This window comes from Gnatocerus cornutus, chromosome 7 (assembly GCF_029298725.1).
Source record: "Gnatocerus cornutus isolate USDA-ARS CGAHR chromosome 7, icGnaCorn1.1, whole genome shotgun sequence".
Lineage (NCBI taxonomy): Eukaryota > Metazoa > Arthropoda > Insecta > Coleoptera > Tenebrionidae > Gnatocerus > Gnatocerus cornutus.
Window position 1 is genome coordinate 12,878,049 of NC_142239.1, and position 19,370 is coordinate 12,897,418.

A 19,370-nucleotide genomic window follows, 5' to 3' on the forward strand; every position below is an offset into this window, starting at 1 on the left:
ACGTTTAAACACATTCGCGGGTGCCAGCCGACTATAAACTCAATCACTGTTATCGGTCATATTTGCGCTTATTTTCTATTTTTTGGAATGCACCCAGAACTAATATTGAATCAAGGCGAAACATTTTTTATTTCTTAAAATCAAAGACGCGACTACATCACACAACTTTAATAGGGTCGTTAGATGCGAATGAGCGTGTTATTGTCCATAAAAGTTCAAAGACATAACTGAGGTTATTAAACCGGCGACAATATTGGCAAAACTGACGGAACTTTGAGGTGCAAACTTCAATTAACCCGCTGTGTAATTACTAGTTACACGTCAAAAATACATGTTTTGGAAGAGATCATTAATTTTGAACTAGTTTCAAAGATTTTTCCCGTCACATTTTTGGCAAACTCTCTCTTAATTTTTATCACTTTGATCCTCGACGAACTTTTCCATTACAACAAGAAATAGGGTTACTAACTAACTTTTCTGTAAACCCTTTAGCCAGATACGTTTAATAGGACTTTAATCTGTTTACTGGAAGTAGGTTGTGTTTTAGTAAGACCGCTTTATCTTTCATGTTATTATTGTGCTCGAGTTTTTATAATGAGACTTGTTGGAAAGGTCTCACATTGCGTGTGTTTCTGTCGCTTCTTGACACTGTACAAGTTTTTTACCAAAGCCGATTTAATGAAATTCCTAACTTTGTTGCTGCACTTCTGTCCAGAATCTCGAAATTCGAACTGCATCGGGCGTTTTATATTACGAATTTAATTTAAATCCGACGTTTTTTTGCTTCCTTTCTGATTATAAGTCGGCATTTTTCTTCATCTCGCTTCGTTTCCAGATATTGCTAGCTTCGTTGGTTTAACACAACTTCGTTTCTACATGTCGGGGAAAAATAGATTTGGAGTAGTAAAGTTGTTATTGCATCTAGACGTATTTTGTAATTGAATTGATCAGTTAATTTATTATTTGTAACTTCTATCTATTGTTCTGAAAATTTCTCATTTTACCAATGTTAATTTTGTTGATTATTTAAACGTACTAAGCACATATCGTGTGATCAATATTGTTTGTAATCGAGTCAGCCTTGCAAATTAACTTGTCGATATGTCTTTGACAGATTCGTACTTACAGCTGTCAAATGGTTGTCAACTGTAATGCCAAAAGTGGGTAAATGGTGAATCAACGTTGAAGGTGTTCTTCCATTCCAACACCTTCCAGAATTTCTTTTGATCCTCTTTTGCTAAAGTTCAATGTCAGATCGCTAGTATGAATTGTCGATAGACATACGGATTAATTTTCATGGATGACTCGATTACAAACAATAATGATCACACGGTATTTGTGCACCTACGAAAAATTTTTAAAATCGTTTTTCCAGTTATCATAAAATAACGAGCATTTTAACTAGAATTATTTAGTTTTTTTTGCAATTCAATGGCAATTTGGGAGTAAAATAGTATGAATATTGAAAACTACACGTTTACATAATTTGGAATGTCTGATGACGTCTGTATCTACATATGAACACTTGAATATGTAATTTGAATTTAATTTTTTTCAAGTCTTCCGAAACTCCAAATCAAATTCGATCATGGAGAACCGTGCTTTAGCAGATTCCTAATCTTATAGCAACTTTTAGGATTCAATGATATTACGCGATTATTCAAAAATACGAATCAAGAAAAATGAAATTTCAAATTTCCCGCCTTTTAAAAATCAACTTAATCAGAAAATTGCGTTGGCAACACAAATTTTCAGTACTATAAGTGAAAAGTGAGGTTAGTTCCGACACAAAGCACAGTGACACTCAAATTCTCAGTTATCTCAACATCAAAATTTCGAGCGGAAAATTTGAAATCTTGTGTTTTTTTTATTCGATTTTTTCAAAATTTTTTATTGGGGTCGCCATCTGTTACTGTATTAGAAGATTCGAAAAGTGAAGACGTCAAAGAGTTGTCAGATATGTCAAATCAACAGTTTTTATTCAGTTTTACATAGTTTATCGGCCAAAAATCAAGCTGTAAAATTTTTAGTGACATTACTGTGAAACCAAAAATCGAGCTGAACTGAGAAATTACTAAAAATTGTTTAAGAATGGCTCATTACAGCACGTATTTTAGTGTCAGAATAAAAAGTCACTAAAAATTGTGTAAGAATGAAGTTTATGTGCTAATTTGGATGCTAGCTTAACTTTTGAAGAGAACAGAAAATAAAGTCATAATATACCTTCAGAAAATATTATCCAAAACTCGTAGCACAGCCTAATTCCTACACTCGTGCTGGAAAATAAGCTATATTTCAACTGTTATAGAATATACTTTTTCAAAAAATAAGAAAAAATTCAAAAGTTTAAAACAATAAATGGAAAGGCAGGGGCAACAATATTATAGAGAATAAAAAAATGTGGAATTGCAAACAATTTGCACTTTCCAATATCAGTAAAAATTATTAGAAAGACTTCTTTGGAGAGTCCGGAAGATCCAGAAAATTAAAAAAATGTGGAAAATCTAGAAATCGAGGCAATTAGAAATACATTTCTACGAAGGACTGATTGATAAAAAAAATTGAAATATAAAAATGTACAATAAAAAATTTAGTTCTAACAGACAGTAAAAAATCTGTAGAAAGACCGTCTGGAAAAAAGAAAATCTTAAGAATCCAAAACAATACAAAAATATATAAACAAAGATTAATAAGAAAATCTATAAGATTCAAAGACTTTGTCGACTATCTAAAAGAAACAAAGAATCGAAAGAACCAAAACAAGAATTTGGCTAAACTGAAATTCATTTTTCTATTTTTTAGTTTTTCGTTTCTAATTGTTTCATTGTCAGTTCGTAGTCTTAAATATTAAATTGCAAAACAAGATAAACACAAAATGTAGAATGGAATGTAGGGAAATTTGAGATGAAACAAAAAATTCAGAAATCAAGAGAAGATAAAAAATAAAACGATAATGACATGGCTAAAACGGTTTGTAGAGTAAATATCTATAAAAAAAAACAGGAAATAAATCCAAAATAAAAAAGAAGCGAAGACACTCGGTGAACAAAATGAGGACACGAATCTGAGAATGAACAAAATAGAAAACAAAGAGAAAACAAAATTGTTTTTTTTATTATTAAGTCGTACAAATAAAGTTCCCATTCTCCTATTTTCTTCGAGACCGTTACTTTGGTGCTTTATATTTTTCGATAACACATAAAACGAAAAACGAGATGGTGAAATGCACGACAAAATTCAAATAAAATCCATAAGTGAGAATCAAACAGATGCAGACCTACTTCAGTTTAGAAAATTCGTTCTTTTTATTATTCGACCACCAAATTGTAATTAATTTGTAGTAATATTCTCTATATTTATAAATTCATTTCGTATCGAAGAAAGAGTAAATTATTATCGCGGGAATTCCATTCATACCAGCGCCGCGCCGCTGTCTCACATTGTATTATTCATTTATTTCCACCTGCAATATTTTATTTCTTATTGTTTCTTTGATAGCACTCTAGAATGGCATAGCAGCAGGTCTCATCTCGGCACATCTACATATTTTATATCCGCGAAGTTGATTTTTAGATTTCACGACATTATATTCCAATTATTGCGCTGATGACTCCGGAAGTGGACATAAATTACCTGTAATCACTGATTACATTCCCGTTTGCTGCCATTCTTATTAAACTAGCAGCGACCGTTACACTCTTCGGATTGTTATTCTCCAAACGTAGAGGAAGTATAAATGCATCGAAAAGTGTGTCAGACACGTCGAGCGATATTTTTTAACAATAAATGTTATGAGCCAGAGGATCAGACGTGCATTTTGTAAGAAATGATGATTTTCATCGCCCATGATGATGGGTTTGGTAAGAATGCAGGCGAGCGTGACAACCTTGGAATACATCCGAGAATTAATTCTAATTGAAAGTATTGTTTCACCGGAAGACACGAGTCTGCCATAACAATATTGATAAATACTAGAAATGATGCAGGTGCTGGTTTGATTATACCGAGTGAAATTGTGTGAAGAGAAAAGAACTATTTTAATAATCCTGGAAATGCTTTGTTCGGAAAAATTCCCACTGTTATGAATGGAAGGAAAGTGTACCAATAGTTAAGAAACGTGTAATCCGTTTTAATGAGTTGTAATAGGAATAGTTTGTCGTTTAATCGGTCATTTTCATTGCGCCTGACTGTTGTAATATAATTAGAGAGATAACGTATGAACGGAAATTATTGCTCCAATTCCATGTAACAAAAATAGACGAGCGGCGATTATTCCTTTTTATTTCTTTTTAAATTGTTTGCACTTGAAATCGCTCTAATTGTGTATAATTGGTTGCATAGTCTCGTTCAAATTTCTTCATAATCGGTAAAATGGCCTAAAAATTAGACGGAAATTGATGTAACAGATTTATAGAATTTCATCTACTGTACCAAACGAAATAAAAATATCTTGTTATTGTTTTTTCCAGCTTTTTATGATTTGTGGCGGAGCTTCCAGTTAACAGTTAAATTTTTAACAGTGATGTGCATTGCACTTTTGTACGGATTTATTTTGTCTGTGTTCAATTGATTTTTTTTGTTCACAATTTGAAATACATATAAAATTTGCAGTTGAAAATGACGGCATTAGAGCCTGTACCATCCCGTTTTAGGGTAGCTCTAAGAATAGATTTATTTCAATTGTGGTGGTATTGGAAAATTTGAGCCGATTAAATTTATTATATTAAAATTTAATTGGAAATTATATGGATTGGAAAATGTCTGTCTGATATTGCTTTTGCCGCATTATTTGCTTAATGTTTTATTACATACCTATTGTGAGGTTTTTATTTAAATTTGTTGAAGAAATGAAAGACAGAAAGACGGACTAATATTAATAAAATTCTTGGGTATGTACTAATATATATTTTGATTTTAAATTAGAATTTCAAAGACGTCGTGCTTATTGAAGTTCTCTCAACTAGAAAATGCACAACAAAATTATGGAAATAAAATCGTATCCAGGGAGTTTGTTGTTTAAATGTTCAAAGATCGGTAAATCTTGATTAACTGGCAAAAAATTTTCAAAATTTATTCTTTTGAAAATAAATAAAAAATGTAGAGCTTCATTTCGTTTGTTATATTTTCCACATTAACTAAAGAATTTTGAAATAATTAGCGTCATTTTGAAGTCAACAGTAAAAGACCTTATTCTGATTTTTTTTTCAAAGTTATCTGAAGACCGGATATCGAGGCACAAATTTCCAAAATTTATTTTCCGAAAATGTATCAAAAATGCGGAGCTCCATTTTTCTTCTCATATTTTCAATATTAACGATCCAGTTTTAAAATAATAAGCGCTGTTTTGAAGTCAACAGTGAAATACCTTAATCCAATTGTTTTTTTAAATTTTTGAAGATTCGATATCCAGTCACAAATTTTCAAAATTTATTGTTCTGAAAATGTGTTAAAATGCAGAGTTTCATGCCGCGTCTTATATTTTCAGTATCAAAGATCCTATTTTTAATTAATTAGTGCCGTTTTGAACTCAACAGTTAAATACTTTATTCTGAATTTTTTCAAAATTTTCCAAAGACCAAATATCCAAGTATTTTCCGAAAATGTATTAAAAATGCAGAACTCTATTTCGCTTCTGATATTTTCAATATTAACGATCCAATATTTAAATAATTAGCGCCCTATTTGAAGCCAACAGTAAATAACTTTACTCTGATTTTTTTCAAAATTTTCTAAAGACCGGGAATCAAGTCACAAATTTAAAAAAAAAAAATTGTTATAATAATAATAATGTATCAAAATTCAATTTTGATTGTATTTTGAATTGAATTTTGTATTCAATTTTAAAATACGTAATAAGCGCTGTTTTGAAGCTAACAGTAAAAAACCTTGCTCCGATTTTTTTTTTTAATTTTTGGAAATTCGATATCCAGTCACAAATTAATTTTCAAAATTTATTATTTTAAAAATGTGTTAAAAATGCAGAGTTTCTTGGCGTGTCTTATATTTTCAGTATTAAAGATCCAATTTTGAAATTATTAGTGCCGTTTTGAAGTCAACAAGTAAAGACTTTATTCGGATTTTTTCCAAATGTTCTAAAAATTAAATTTTTCTCAAAATGTACTAAAAACGCAGAGATAAAAATCTTTCTTTTTAAGTGAATTTAACAATAATATTCCTATTTTTTCCAGTGCCAGCATAAACGCCTCCAAAGAGAACCTCCCAGCCGACCCACCCCCCAATCACCTAAACAACTTATCAGAAAAGCAGCCCTCTGCCAACAAAGAGGCTTTCGAGAAACACGACGATTTCTCCGATCTGTTAGATTACATCAGCATGGACAGCACAGAAAAAGAAAAACATCTCGTTGAAATCGACAGAGTGCATCCTGTTGTCAACCAAGGATTGGGTGAATTAAAAACTTCCATCCCGACACTCGGCAGCATGAGAAAAGTCCTCCCAAGGTTAGCTTTCCCCCATTAATTTATTTTCGTCTGGATTTATTACGCGGCGTGATTCATTAAAACGCGAATGTTAGTTTTGCGTGGCGTGGGAAAACCATCTCAAGTTGGGGTGTCAAAGAAAATTATTTAGGGGTAAATATTTACTCGTGTTTTATAACAAGTTTTATAATATTACTTTGAGTTAGAATGCAAAGTTGGAGGCGCTCTTTGAAAAATTTCTGATTCAGAAATGTAAGATTTCATCATCGATAAGCCCCGAAACGCCTCAACTGAAGTGTATATCCTCAACAGTTCGCTCTCCCTTCGGATTAGTGCAGATGTGTCAATTTGAAAACATTTTAATCACTGTAACGTCAAAACGTGCCTCGAATTAGAGGGGGTGAGCCGTCTCTGTTACCCTTGTAAACATCATCCAAGAGCTCGCATCAGCTGTTAGCTCTCGCGTCAAAATAATTCCAAGTCGAGCGTTTCCGTGCCACATTAACGCCATTATTCCCTTCGAAATTTTACATGTTATCGAGGGGGTGCAACGACTTCGTGTGTTTTCCGTGTGCGCTTCGCAACACCAAAAACCACTTAAATTTGCCGCGAAATCGTATCCAGCCGCCCCCCGAAATCCCATCCGAGACGGTTGTAATAAAACAGGGGCGGCGCACGAGTTATGCCGTCTGTGTCCCATTTTTCGCGGCTTTGATTGGCGTGTCGCCGCCGCTGGCCGCAGGGTGTATCAATTTAATTCGGCAGGTGGCCGCCCCTTTATGCGAACCGGAACCGCATTTGGATACCGAAATCTGACGGCAGGGAGCACTTGTCGGCGCCCCGGGCACCGCTTAAAGCTCTGAGTGCTTTACAAGGCTGTTACAACTTACTCGACTATTGGCGGCGGGGGGGCGGCGATCCGTTGGCCCATATTCTACACCGATTTCCGCACACATAAAATCGACGATTCGCCCGATAATCATTCGTTGAATTAGCAGCGTTTAGCTGGAAAATGTAAAAATGGAGGAAGTGGTGTGGAGAGTGCGAACCGATGATGAGTTGGGGATGAGTTGTAAAATTGGTGATGTGGCGGCTTCGGAAATGTGTTGGATCGGGTTGGAGTAATGAGTTTTGTGATTGGTGTAAAGTGACTAAATTGTGGTTGACACGGACGTTATAATTATCGCGGATTTACATTTTGAAAAGGTTGTGGGGAAAGGTGTTTATAGTTTGGACGTTTTGGATGTGTTTAATGATTGTGGACTTTATATGCACTTTGTGCCAATTCACATTTAACCTTTTCCGTGCACTTTGATTCCATAAAAAATTACCTAAATAAATTCTAAAAGCTAAACATTTTGTTAAAGTAAAACCAAATTTAAATTATAAGTACGTACCTACCTTTAAATTCCATGTTTTTTTACATTTTTTGGAGTTTTTAAAACATTTAATTTTTTTTTTGAATTCTCTAGAATGTACTGGAACTTTTTAGCAATTACTGAAAATAATAAGAATTCTCCAGGATTTTCTCGAATTCCATGGAATTTTTTATACCTAGTCTTATTCTTTGGATTGCTAATTTAGAAGTCTGCGAATTTTGGACCTTTTTACTTCGTTGAAATAATGCAAAATTTTCTAAACTTTTTGGGATGTTCTGCAATAGAATTTTTTTGGATTGTCTAAAATCTTCGACATTTTTACATTCATTCAGGATTCTCCATAGAAGGAATTTTTTATTGCAGGTTTTTTTCTATTCATTTAAGTTTACCTAGTTTTCCTTTCAAGTTCTCTAGGATTTTTTAAGGTTTCTCCAGGATTTTTTTAAACTCTTTAAAATATTTTTGGAATTCGATGGTAGGGGAGAGGGGGGCATAGTGGGGTACCGGGGCATAGCGGGGTAACACTCCTGCTGCTCAAATCAAACGCCGTGAAAAAAGTCGAATAGCGTGTTTTAATTGGTTGTTAGTTGACAGTTAACCATGTGTGTTTTATAAAACAAAATGTGAAAAACTATATGTTTTATAAAACAAAATGTGAAATTCAGTGTTTTCGTTAAAAAATTCGCGAAGTTAGGAAGCAAGTTTTTTTCAAATCTAGTCTTACAAATGTAGTGGCTAAATATGATGAACCTGCTCATTTATGTGCAATATGCATTGATGCCCAAGTAATTTTAAAATGTTACTTTTTCTAAATAGGTACACAGTTGTTCAAAAATTTGATTTCCCCATAGGGTACCCCACTTTACCCCTATGTGCGGGGCAAAGCGGGGCAAATCCCATTTTTTAAAATAATGCTCACATGTCGTAAGTTTTTTATGGTAATCAAAAAAAGTACAACAAAAATCATCTGCAATACATTAGTCTATAATATTTAGTAAAAAAAATTTGTTAATTTCTATTATTTTAACATGCGTGGCTAATTGATTGTTAAGTACCCCATTATGCCCCCCTCTCCCCTACTTAAAATTTTTTCATTCTTGTTTTGAATTGAATCCAAAGTTTGCTAGCATCCTCCAAAATTGTATGTAATTTTTTGAGGTTCTCTCTACTTCGGATTCTGTGGTGTTCTATTTTCTACAACTTTTTTATTATTTATTATTATTATTTATTATTATTATATTATAATTTTTTATTATTTATCTATTTATATTTATTATTACTTTTTTTAGGATATTTTTTAGAATTATTTAGGACTTCTTATTCAATAAAAAGAATTTAAAAAAAATGATGAAAACACCCACAGAATATAAGTGTATCTCAAAGTGTTTAGAGAATCTTTAATAATCTGAAAGAATTCAAAAAATTTTCAAAGAATAAATTTCGAAAAAAATTGAATAATTCCACAGAATTTCAAAATAATCTTAGAGCGCCCTAAAAAACTAGAATCCCAAAAAATCGTGAAAATTCTTAGAAATCTTTTCATTTTTTTTTTAATTTAGAGGACAGTATAGAATTATCTATGTATATTTTTCTGTGATTAATTGGACACACATTTTTCGCAATTTCTTGCAATAGGAATGTTTGAAATAAAAATTGCTTAAGTTGGCCAGCAATTCTCTATCTGGAATCTCTGGAATGTCTACATTATCCAGGATTTTTATTTTTGGCTGTTTTCAATTTTTATCCTATATTTTTAATTCCTTTTAGGTTTGTCACATTCTTTGAAAGGTTTTAGAATTGTTTACAATTTGCATTTTTTACTTTTGATTCAGCTGAGTTTTAAGTTTGCGGGTAGATTATTCAAATTCCATTTCCGATTTCTTTATCCGATTTTCAGCAATTTGTTTGTATTTATTTTTGGTTTTACTGTTTAAAATATTTGTAGTTTTTTATTCATTCAGAGACGGATTAAGGCTGTATGTAATAATGTAATAGATATGATCATTTTAGATTCTGCATAGATTTTCATTATATTCGGCATATTTAGTTTTATTTTTGATTCTCTTTGAAAACTCTGTAAATTTTCTATATATTTTTTTGAGTTTTCTTAGATTATTTCAGGAATATCTGAATTTTTTGGATTGTCTTTATTCTAGTTTCTCTTTTTAGATGGAAGTTTATAGTTGTTTTGAGACGACTTTTAGACCTTTTTTTAGTCTCTTTACTTTCGAATAAGTTTCTTTTTAGATCTAAATTCACTATCTTTCTTTCACTTCATTTTTCTGTTTTTTCTAGATGTTCAGAATTCTCTTTGGATTTTTCCTAGATTGTCTTTAAATTCTGTCTAATTCTCTAGATTTTCTTTAGAATTTTTGGAGTTTAATTCTCATAAATTAATTTTATATTCACCAATTCTCGAAGATTCTTCAATTTTCTCTGATATTTAGATTACATATAATATTATAAGGTCAGGTTCTTTAGATACGTCTTAGATTCTTCTCAGATTTTTAAATTTTTTAGATTTCACTATAGACTTTATAGATTTTTTTCTAAACTGAAATAACTGTATTATCTTTGGATTGTCTACATTTTCTCTTGATTTTTGAGATTTCTCGTCTTTTAGGAATTTTTTGTATTCTTTTTTATTATTATAATGGTTTTTCGGACTTTTTACCCTTTTTGGATCATTTATATACCGAATTTGTCAATTTTTGACATTAATAAATTGTTTTCTACATTTTCTGACCCCCAATTTGCCTTTTTATTAATTTAAACTTTTAACCCTCTCCATACCGAATTAAAAATAGAAAACTAATAAGTACATTCCATTAGCAGCTTTCGCAAGAACTAATAAAATTTTAATCAAGTCTATAAACCCAGCTTTTCAGTTTTATTTTATTAATAAAACTTGTTTTTAAAATCCAACGTGTAAATGTGAACCGGTTGCAAACAGAATCTGAAAAATGTCGGCGAAAATTTTATAATAAAACAAGAAAAAGTGTAAACTCGCCAAGAATGTTTTAATTAATTTTTCAAGTAGATTTGAACTGTGGTGGAGGCGCCGGGCGATAATTTTTCTCTCATAGTTTTCCCGCCCCATTTTGTAGTGTCAACAATTAGTGCCCATTTTAGTGGCATTCTCCGTTTCCGTCGTCTCGAGAAAACTCTATAACTAGGTCGGAACGAGCTTAAGAATCTTCATTACTTAACTCGACGACTTTGTAGTTTTAATAAGAAAGAAGATGCGATATTACGTTAAAATCACAAACCGTCGTGTGGGGTATAAACTAACACCAATCTTTATTATGCAAATGTATTTTGTTAGTACTTTGAGTGTAAACTTTTGATAAAGCACACTTTAAACTGCATTAAGTTTCCCCCGAGTTCCCACAAGTCTTCATATAATAAAAGAAACATTTAATTTGGTGAGAAGTGAGACGGTTTTTTCGCGGTGTATCACAGTCTTAATGAATGTTTAAAGGCGATGAGGTTGTTCACCCCTTTTAACACCACGCGGGATTAAAAATAGCGATCTTTAGGGGTGTTAATAAAAAATTTAAGTTCTTGGCGGCAGACGATTATTTAGTATTGCATTGTCAATCCCTTACTAGAAGCTCCCCGTAAAATTTCATGATAAAATCTTAAGCTACTCGGCCTTTTTTATGATTCCGCATAAAATCCTTCTTCTACCCTCAAGTTTTTATTGCTCCGATTTTACCTATCTGCTAACTCGGATCCATAAATAGTCCCCGCTCGGTCTCTAACACGTTGTTGCTTATGTATTAAACTGTTATTTATAGTAGAGTGAAATTGAAATTCTTAAGGATGGTGGTGTAAAGTTTCCCGTATATTCTAATATTTACAATATTACGTAGGTACCTGATATTAGTGCTCGACATTGCAATAATGAAAGGAATACTCTTGAGGGAGAAAAATGTAATAAAAAGTGACGTTCTATCATATTCTTCGCGCGTACCTGCTGGCTAATATAATGCAGAATGTCGTTGAAGGAAACATTGCAGCACTGCTGCCAACCGCAGTTTGTAAAAAGCTTTATTTCCTCACATAGTTGCATGAAGTGAGAAAAAGGAAACTTGCGAACGTAAGACACTTATTATTAAGCTGCGAACTGTTCTGTAAAGTGTTAGAGACTGGTGATATAAAGCTTGGTTAAAGCTGGGCGATTTACTTCGAATCTTATTTATTTTTGTGCAATTTTTTATTAGCAATTGGAAGTTTAATGATTATTTTTAGGCTCCCTTATCTGCTTTTTGCGTCAGCAATGCGGCAAAAAATGAGATTCTACTAGCCGTTCAGAGTTTATTATTTAAGACGATTTTTCCACCTTTAAAATAAAAAGATGAACCAAAAAGAGCTAATGTTCTAGATAAAATTTCGTATTTTTGCTAATTTTAAGAATAAAAGCATGATTAGTTTGGGCACGTTTATTAACTCTGCCAAATTTCAAAATTTTAGAACTAGAAACAGATTATTTCCAATTTTTTTATTTTAGAACAAACCAAAAATTTCCATTATTCTAAATTAAATTTCGTATTTTCGCAAAGTTTACGAATACAAGAATGAAATTTAGAGGCATTACTAGTTTTGACACTTTTATTAAATCTGTCAAATTTCAAAATTTTAGAACCGAAAACACATTATTTAAAACTTTCATTTTAAGATGAACCAAAAATTGCCAATATTGTAGATTAAATTTCGTATGTTTGATAATTTTAGGAATGCAGGAATGAAAATTTGAGGCATTACTAGTTTTGATACGTTTATTAAATCTGCCAAATTTCAAAATTTTAGAACTAGAAACAGATTATTTACATTTTTTTTAGTTTAGAACAAACCAAAAACAGCCAATTTTCTAGATTAAATTTCGTATTTTCGTTAATTTTTGGAATTTAAGGATGAAATTTGGATGCATTACTAGTTTTGACACGTTTATTAAGTCTGCCAAAATTAAAAATTTTAGAACCAGAATAGCTATTTGTGTACCAAGGCCAAAAAGTGTCTCTTTTTTGGCCGAGTCTTTTTTTAATGGCCGAGGCGATAGCCGAAGGCGAGGACAAAATGGCGCTTTTTGGCCGTGATGCATACAAGATTTTTTAGGCGACATCATTAAATTTACGAGTTAATTAATTTTTATTGATGATTTATTGATTTAATCATTCATAACAACTGAATAATTGTAAATATTTATGAATCCTTCAGAAAAGTTTATTTTTTCTTTATTTACATTTGCAGTTTCGGCACAATTTGTATGAATTAGGTTTAATGTGTTTTTTAATGTTGTTGCAGGAGCACTGCTAGACATGTTCATTTTCAATAATTCAACACGTCTTTGTTGCACTTTACAGCAGTTTGTCGATTTGATTTTACCCAAATAATTATAAAATTGAGGATAATATCGGTATCTTGATGTAATATGCAAAACTATGAATAGATGGCGCCACCATAGATCGGCCGAAAATGTTTGCGGCCAGAAAAGACTCACTTTTAGGCCGCTTTTAAGGCCTAAAAATTTGATCTTTAGTTAAAGTCGCCTAAAAACAGATTATTTACAAATTTTTTATTTTAGGACAAACCAAAAATTGACAATATTTAGACAATATTTCGCATTTTCGCTAATTTTCGGAATTCAAGGATGAAATTTGAAGTTGTGACTAATTTTGACACGTTAATTAACTCTGTGAAATTTCTAAATTGTAGAACCAGACACAGAGTTTTTCGAATTTTTTTATTTTAGAACGAACCAAAAATTGCCAATATTCTAAAATAAATTACGTACTTTCCCTAATTTTAGGAATACAAACATGAAATCTGGAGACAGTACTAGTTTTGACACGTTCATTAACTCTGTCAAATTTCAAAATTTTATAAGCAGAACCAGATTATTTAGAAATTTTTTATTTTCGACGAACTAAGAATTGCCAATATTCTAGATTAAATTTCGTATTTTTGTTAATTTTTGGAATTCAGGGATGAACTTTATTGGCATTACTAGTTTTGACACGTTTATTAACTCTGCCAATTTTCAAAAATTTAGAACCAAAAACAGAGTTTTTAGAATTTTTTTTATTTTAGGACGAACCAAAAATTGCCAATATTCTAGATTAAATTTCATATTTTTGCTAATTTTAGGAATTTAAGGACAAAATTTGGAGGTGTGACTACTTTTGACACGCTTATTAACTCTATAAAATTTCAAATATGTAGAACTAGAAACAAAGTTTTTAGAATTTTTTTATTTTGGAACGAACCAAAAATTGCCAATATTTTCCAGAATAAATTAGGTAGTTTCTCTAATTTTAGGAATACCAACATAAAATTTGGAGGCAATACTAGTTTTGAGACGTTTATTAACTCTGCCAAAGTTCAGTATTCTAGAACCAGAAACAAATTATTTAAAAAAAATATATTTTAGAACGTACCAAAAATTCTTAATATTCTAGATTCAATTCCCTATTTTCGCTAATTTTTGAAATTCAAGGATGAAATTTGAACACGTTACTACTTTTGTATCGCTGATCCACTCTGGCAGAAAAAATCTCAATATTGAGTAGGGGTTACTGAATATTGAACAGCTGTCACGACATTGCCTATATTAACCTCACTTTTTAAATTTACTTTTGAAGGGATAGTATCAACACCTTTAATATTCACAATGTCTTAAGTAGGTCAGACGCAAGACAAAAAAATAGGTTCACTTACCCTCGTGAGTGATGACGTCACACCTGCACCGACTAGATCAGAGATGATCTTCCGTTATGCGCCGAACTTGATGATTATTCTTGAAAATAAGCAACTCCCAGCTGATTCCTTCCATTCCAGAACCTCCAGAAGAGATTTACTTGTGATAAAACACTTCCACTTTCCTGTTTCAATTTGAAACACCTTCGCGCCACCACTTCTTGGATTTTGAACACTAAACTGATAAAACTGATAAAACTGAGGATCCCACACAACACCTTCACTCTTATCACAAAAACTACACTAAGTAACACTCTAAAATTAAAAAAAATATGGATAAATTGGAAATTTGAACACAAGACAACGCATAACCTAAACAAGACATCGTAGACTGTCGAGAAGTCTCGGATACGTCCGGTCTTGGAGATTTTGACGTTGCGGTCGGAAATTAACGATGTTCCGCGAAAGACCGAAGGTTATTTTATTAAATATGTAGTAAATTTAGATTTTGTTATACGGCAGAAAAGTGATACTTTTTGTCGAGCAATTAAGTTGCAGTAGTATGCAAAATTGCGAGACAGCAAAACCACTTTTCGGCCAAATAACAAATACTAATTTTTCTTCAAGCGTTAGATTCAGTGAGTGAACGCAGATTGAACTATAAACATGGATGGCTATGCATGTAGTTGTCATTGATGACATTTACTGTGAAAAATAGTGGATCCAAAGAGTTTCAAAGTTAAGATCGTGCAAGCGCCATAAATGTAAGTCTCAAATAGTAACCGTCACAAAAAGTACTTTTTCTGCCTAGGCAGCAAAAGTGTTTTCATGTCAACGAGCGCTTTTCATTACTTATAACAAAATTGCTTATTTTACTGTCTAAAAACGACTAAAAAATAGTGACTTTTTGTGACGTTTGGAGAAAAGAAAATTTCTATTAACTCGTCTTTTTCACGCACAAGTAAATGTAAAAAGTAAGGTTAGTTTAGACAAGTAGTGACAGCGGGAATTTTGAAATTTTAAATTTTTGGTTCGACTTTTTGAATAATGCCGCAATAACATTGGTTCTGCAATTTGAATTTTTGAAAGTGAAGAGTTTTTGCTACTCCGGCGCTATTGTGCGACGCTCCTTATTAATTTATGCCGAGATAAGTATTTTTTACTGTAAAAGTTTGGGAGGCAGAAACATCAATCTGGTGTAGTTAAACGAGTCGGCAATAAATAAAGCCAATGCGTGTATTTAACCTGTATTTTCTCCATTACTTCGTGAAATACAGCGACCGAGAGAAATATTTAACCGGAAAGAGTCCGGAAACGTTAAACACAATACTTTTGCCGTGAAAAATGCGGTTTTTTCCGTGTTTATGATAAAGCAGCCTCGAGTATTCAATTTCATTCGCCACAATGAGTATTTTAAATGACACTTAATCTCTTCTTTGTCAAGATTTGTTTGTTCCTATCAGTGAATGTTTCTTCATTTTTCTCAGAGACACCTGGGGCAAAGCTCATTTAATTTGTTTAAAATTCGAGTTCGGTCGTAATTATACTTTCCACGTCTCTATTCTGGTGGCGTTTATTATGTGATAAAGTGGAAGTAATTCCGTCAATTTATGCAAGTGTGGAAGGGGACAAAGTCGTGAAATTTTATCGTCCCCACGAAAAGAAATTTAATGCTTCGTTATCACCTCATATTTTTTTAAATGGAGACATTCGAGCTATTACTCAGTATTAAAGTAAAATATTTAACGTCTTCGCCGCATAAAATATCATTAAAATGAGCAATCATCCTGTCTTGAGTTTTTACGTTGTGGCTATAAATTTAATTCAACAATTTCGATTAAATAACAGATCGAGGACTGACCCAAATAAAACAGATGTGAGTGCGTTTTGGAAAGCGGAAATTAAACCCTCAACCCTCATATCCCAGACGTCTGAATTATGGAAGTGCTTATTTAAATTCAATGAGATTATTAAGAATTGATAATCCGGACCGCTGCAGCAGGAGATCGGATTTTCAAAAATTTGCGCCCTTTGACTGGTTTATTTTCCTGTTTGACATTTTGCTCAAAGCTAGAAATTATGGGACAAAAGTACGCGAATAAGATGAAGCGAACGAAAATATTCAAATTTTCGAGACTTTTTCAGATATACCGAAGGAGTAGTCAAGTTCATATATTATTGCATTTTTAAAATCTACATACACTTGGTAAATAATGTGCTATACCTAAATTGTACCATTTCAGAAATATTTTTTTTTTAGAACAAATTTGCAGAAACTAATAATTTCCTATGTTTCAGATTAAATTTCGTATTTCCGTTAACTTTACAAATTTAAGAATGCAATACGAAGACTTTACTACTTTTGCATCGGTTATTAATTTTGCCAAATTTCAAAACTCTAAAACTAGAAACAGACATTTTAGAAATTTTTTTGTTTTGGAACGAACGAAAAATTTCTAATATTCTACATTAAATTTTGTATTTCTGTTAATTTTACGAATTTAAGAGTGAAATTTGGAGGCATTACTACTTTTGACGCGATTAATAGCTCTAGCAAATTTCAAAATTTTAGAACCAGAAACAGAGTTTTAGAAATTTTTTAGTTTATAACGAACCAAAAATTTCTAATATTCTAGATTAAATTTCCAATTTAACTTAATTTTTGGAATTTAAGAATGAAATTTGGAGGTATTACTACTTTTGATACGCTTATTAACTTTGCCAAATCTCAAAATTCTTGAACCAGAAACAGAAATTGTAGAAAATTTTTATTTTTGGACGAACGAAAAATTATCTATATTCTAGATTAAATTTTGTATTTCTTGTAATTTTACGAATTTCAGAGTGACATTTGGAGGCGTTACTACCGTTGACACGCTTATTAACTTTGCTAAATTTCAAAATTTTAGAAGCAGAAACAGAGTTTTCAGAAATTTTTTGTTTTCGGTCGAACCAAAAATTTATAGTATTCGTATAATTCATAATAAATTTCGCATTTTTGTTAATTTTTGAAATATGTGACTAAAATTTGGGGCCATTACTACTTTTGACATGCTTAATAATTCTGCCAAATTTCAAAATTTTAGAACTAGATACAGACTTTTTAGAAATTTTTATATTAGAACGAACCAAAAATTTCCAGTATTCTAGATTAAATTTTATAGTTTTACGAATTCAAAGATGAAGTTGGAAGGCATTACTAGTTTTGTCACGTTTAATGACTGCCAAATTTCAAGATTTTAGAACCAGAAACAGATTATTTAAAAAAAAATATTTGAGGACGAACCAAAAATTGGAAAAAATTCTAAATTAAATTACGTATTTTCCCTAATTTTACGAATTCAAGAATGAAATGGGGACACGTTACTTTGAGCAAAAAACAGAGTTTTTAGAAATTTTTTATTATAGGTCGAACCAAGGATTTCCAGTATTCTTGAATAAATTTCGTGTTTTCGTTAATTTTGCGAATATTTGACTGAAATTTGGAGTCGTTACTACTTTTCCCATGTTTATTAATTCTGCCCAATTTCGAAATTTTAGACCTAGAAACCGAGTTTTTAGAAATTTTTATATTAGAACGAACCAAAAATTTCTAGTATTCTTGAACAAATTTCGTATTTTTGGTAATTTTGGGAATATAAGAATGAAATTTGAAGGTGATACTACTTTTGACACACTTATTAACTCCGCTAAATTTTTAAATTCTACAAGCAGAAACAGAGGTTTTAGAAATTTTTTATTTTTGGGCGAACAAAAAATTTCTCATATTCTATATTAAATTTTGTATTTCCGTTAATTTTAAGAATTCAAGATTGAAATTTGGAGAAGTACTTTTAGCACGCCTATTAACTCTGTTCAATTTCAAAATTTTAGACCCAGAAACAAAGTTTTTATATTTTTTTTATTTTAGGACAAACAAAAAATTCCCAATATTTTAGATTAAATTACGTATCTTCGCAAATTTTAGGATTTCAAAGACGAAATTTATAGGAGTTACTACTTTTAACACGCTTATTTACTCTGCCAAATTTGGAGATTTTAAAACTAGAAGCTGAGCATCATTTCTAGTTTCTGCTGTGGACCATCCAGAAATGGTGGATGCGCCGGTTAAAATTTTTAACGAAAAGCGTCTCTATTGTAATCAAACAAAACTGGTTAACCGGACGTTGGCGTGAAACGTGCCCGATGCCGATCTTGTCGGTTTTTCCCCGTATGAAATATGCCCATTCGGTCGCTGTGTTATCAGTAGGTAAGACAGTGCGGTAATATCGGAAATATATTCCCGTATTACAGTCAATTCGTATGCATGACCATCTAAGTCTGTCTCTTTCCTTTACCGCCAACTTTACTGCCCTTTCGTATATTTGAATATTCCCAACTCCCCCGGATAAGAAAAGGACGGCGTCTCTCCGTGCAGATTTTCTCATCTTAAAAGGTTTATGTTGACCATTTACTCGCTGTATCTATAATAAATTTGGGATTGGGCCGAGTCGCTTCCGAACCCTTCTTATGAAATATTAGCATGAGAGGTTTTCTTATAGGATTCGCGCCAATATCACAAATGTCGCAAAAACGCGTACTTTATTTCGAATCGACAACGTCTTTACGACGGAGACAAGAATTGCTCGCGTTTTTATAAAATTCAAATCGAAATGATGTCCTACATCTGGCGAGTTTTTTCCGTTTTCTGACAACAATTCGAGTTTTCAAACGTTAAAACCCACATCTGGAAATCTTTAATCGTGTCGGTTTTATGATGAGTTGACGACGGGTAAATGCTTTTATTCTTCTTTTTGCTCGATGTCGATAAAGCCGAGATTTCATAATCCGTCTGTTAGCACCATACTGCTTT

At 31.9% G+C, this 19,370-nt stretch overlaps 1 protein-coding gene across 1 annotated transcript in view; it reads left to right on the forward strand.

Moving 5' to 3' along the window:
- LOC148171134 (extracellular serine/threonine protein CG31145) overlaps positions 1-19,370 on the forward strand; it is a 76,714-nt gene that overhangs the window by 7,218 nt on the left and 50,126 nt on the right. The window contains exon 2 of the mRNA XM_088041478.1: positions 6,189-6,461. Coding sequence (XP_087897604.1) covers positions 6,189-6,461 — 273 coding nt within the window. The remainder of the gene's footprint in view (positions 1-6,188; positions 6,462-19,370) is intronic.